General features: G+C 39.9%; 1 protein-coding gene across 1 annotated transcript; it reads left to right on the top strand.

Annotated features, from left to right (window-relative positions):
• The first annotated feature begins 212 nt into the window (after positions 1-212).
• Positions 213-763, top strand: LOC118356207 (60S ribosomal protein L17-like). The gene has a single exon (XM_035723665.1). The coding sequence runs from the start codon at positions 218-220 to the stop codon at positions 761-763; it is 546 nt and encodes a 181-aa protein (XP_035579558.1). The 5' UTR covers positions 213-217.
• Positions 764-1,175: the final 412 nt, after the last annotated feature.

The following is a 1,175-nucleotide window of genomic DNA, read 5'->3' as shown; positions in this document are numbered from 1 at the left end:
AGGTGTAAAAATTACTATAGCTATTTTATAATGGAACTTGAGGGCAAAGGACATGAATTTTTTAAGGAGCTATCAGAAAGCTAACTACTCAACAAAACTTCTCAGCAGTTTTATTATTCTTATCATTATGGATAATATTGTTGTTTTAAACTTTAATAACTTGCAGGAGCCTCTGCTCTTCCTCTTCCCCCTAAGCGGCCTGAGGTGACCTCTGAAAATGGTTCGCTATTCGCTTGACCCAGAAAACCCTACGAAATCATGTAAATCAAGAGGTTCAAATCTTTGTGTTCACTTTAAGAACACACATGAAACTGCCCAGGCCATCAACGGTATGCATATCCGAAAAGCCACCAGGTATCTGAAAGACGTCACTTTACAGAAGCAGTGTATGCCGTTCCGTCGCTACAATGGTGGAGTTGGTAGGTGTGCCCAGGCCAAACAGTGGGGCTGGACACAGGGTCGGTGGCCCAAGAAGAGTGCTGAATTTTTACTGCACATGCTTAAAAATGCAGAGAGTAATGCTGAACTTAAGGGTTTAGATGTTGATTCTCTGGTCATTGAGCACATCCAGGTGAACAAAGCCCCCAAGATGCGGCGTAGAACGTACAGGGCTCATGGTCGGATTAACCCATACATGAGCTCTCCCTGCCACATTGAGATGATCCTTACTGAAAAAGAGCAGATTGTTCCTAAACCAGAAGAGGAGGTTGCACAGAAGAAAAAGATATCCCAGAAGAAACAAAAATGTATGGCCCGGGAGTAAATTCTGCAGAATAAATGCAAATAAAAATAAAAAGAGAATGTTGGTGGCCTTTTATTATTAAACATATTTCAAGTATCTTCGCAAAATAAATAAATAAATAAATTTTAATAACTTGCTCTACAGTTCAAAAAGAATTTTTCAAATACATTCTTATTTAATCCTGACAATGTGTGGTATGTGGTCAGGTATTATCTTCATTGGATGGCTGAAAAAACTGGAGTTTAAAGAAGTCATACCATTGGCCTAGAAGCATACACCTCATAGTAAAACGAGAAAATGGAATTTAAAACCTAGACAGTAGAGCACAGGTTTGGGGGCCAGGCTGCCTGAGTTCAAATCTCAACTCAGCCCTTCACTGTCTGAATCAACTTGGGCAAGTTACTGAATAAATCTGCGCTCAGTTTCCTCATTA

This window comes from Zalophus californianus, chromosome 13 (genome assembly GCF_009762305.2).
Source record: "Zalophus californianus isolate mZalCal1 chromosome 13, mZalCal1.pri.v2, whole genome shotgun sequence".
Taxonomy (NCBI): Eukaryota; Metazoa; Chordata; class Mammalia; order Carnivora; family Otariidae; genus Zalophus; species Zalophus californianus.
Note: the sequence above shows the minus strand (reverse complement) of the source record. Positions and strands in the feature narration are given on the sequence as shown.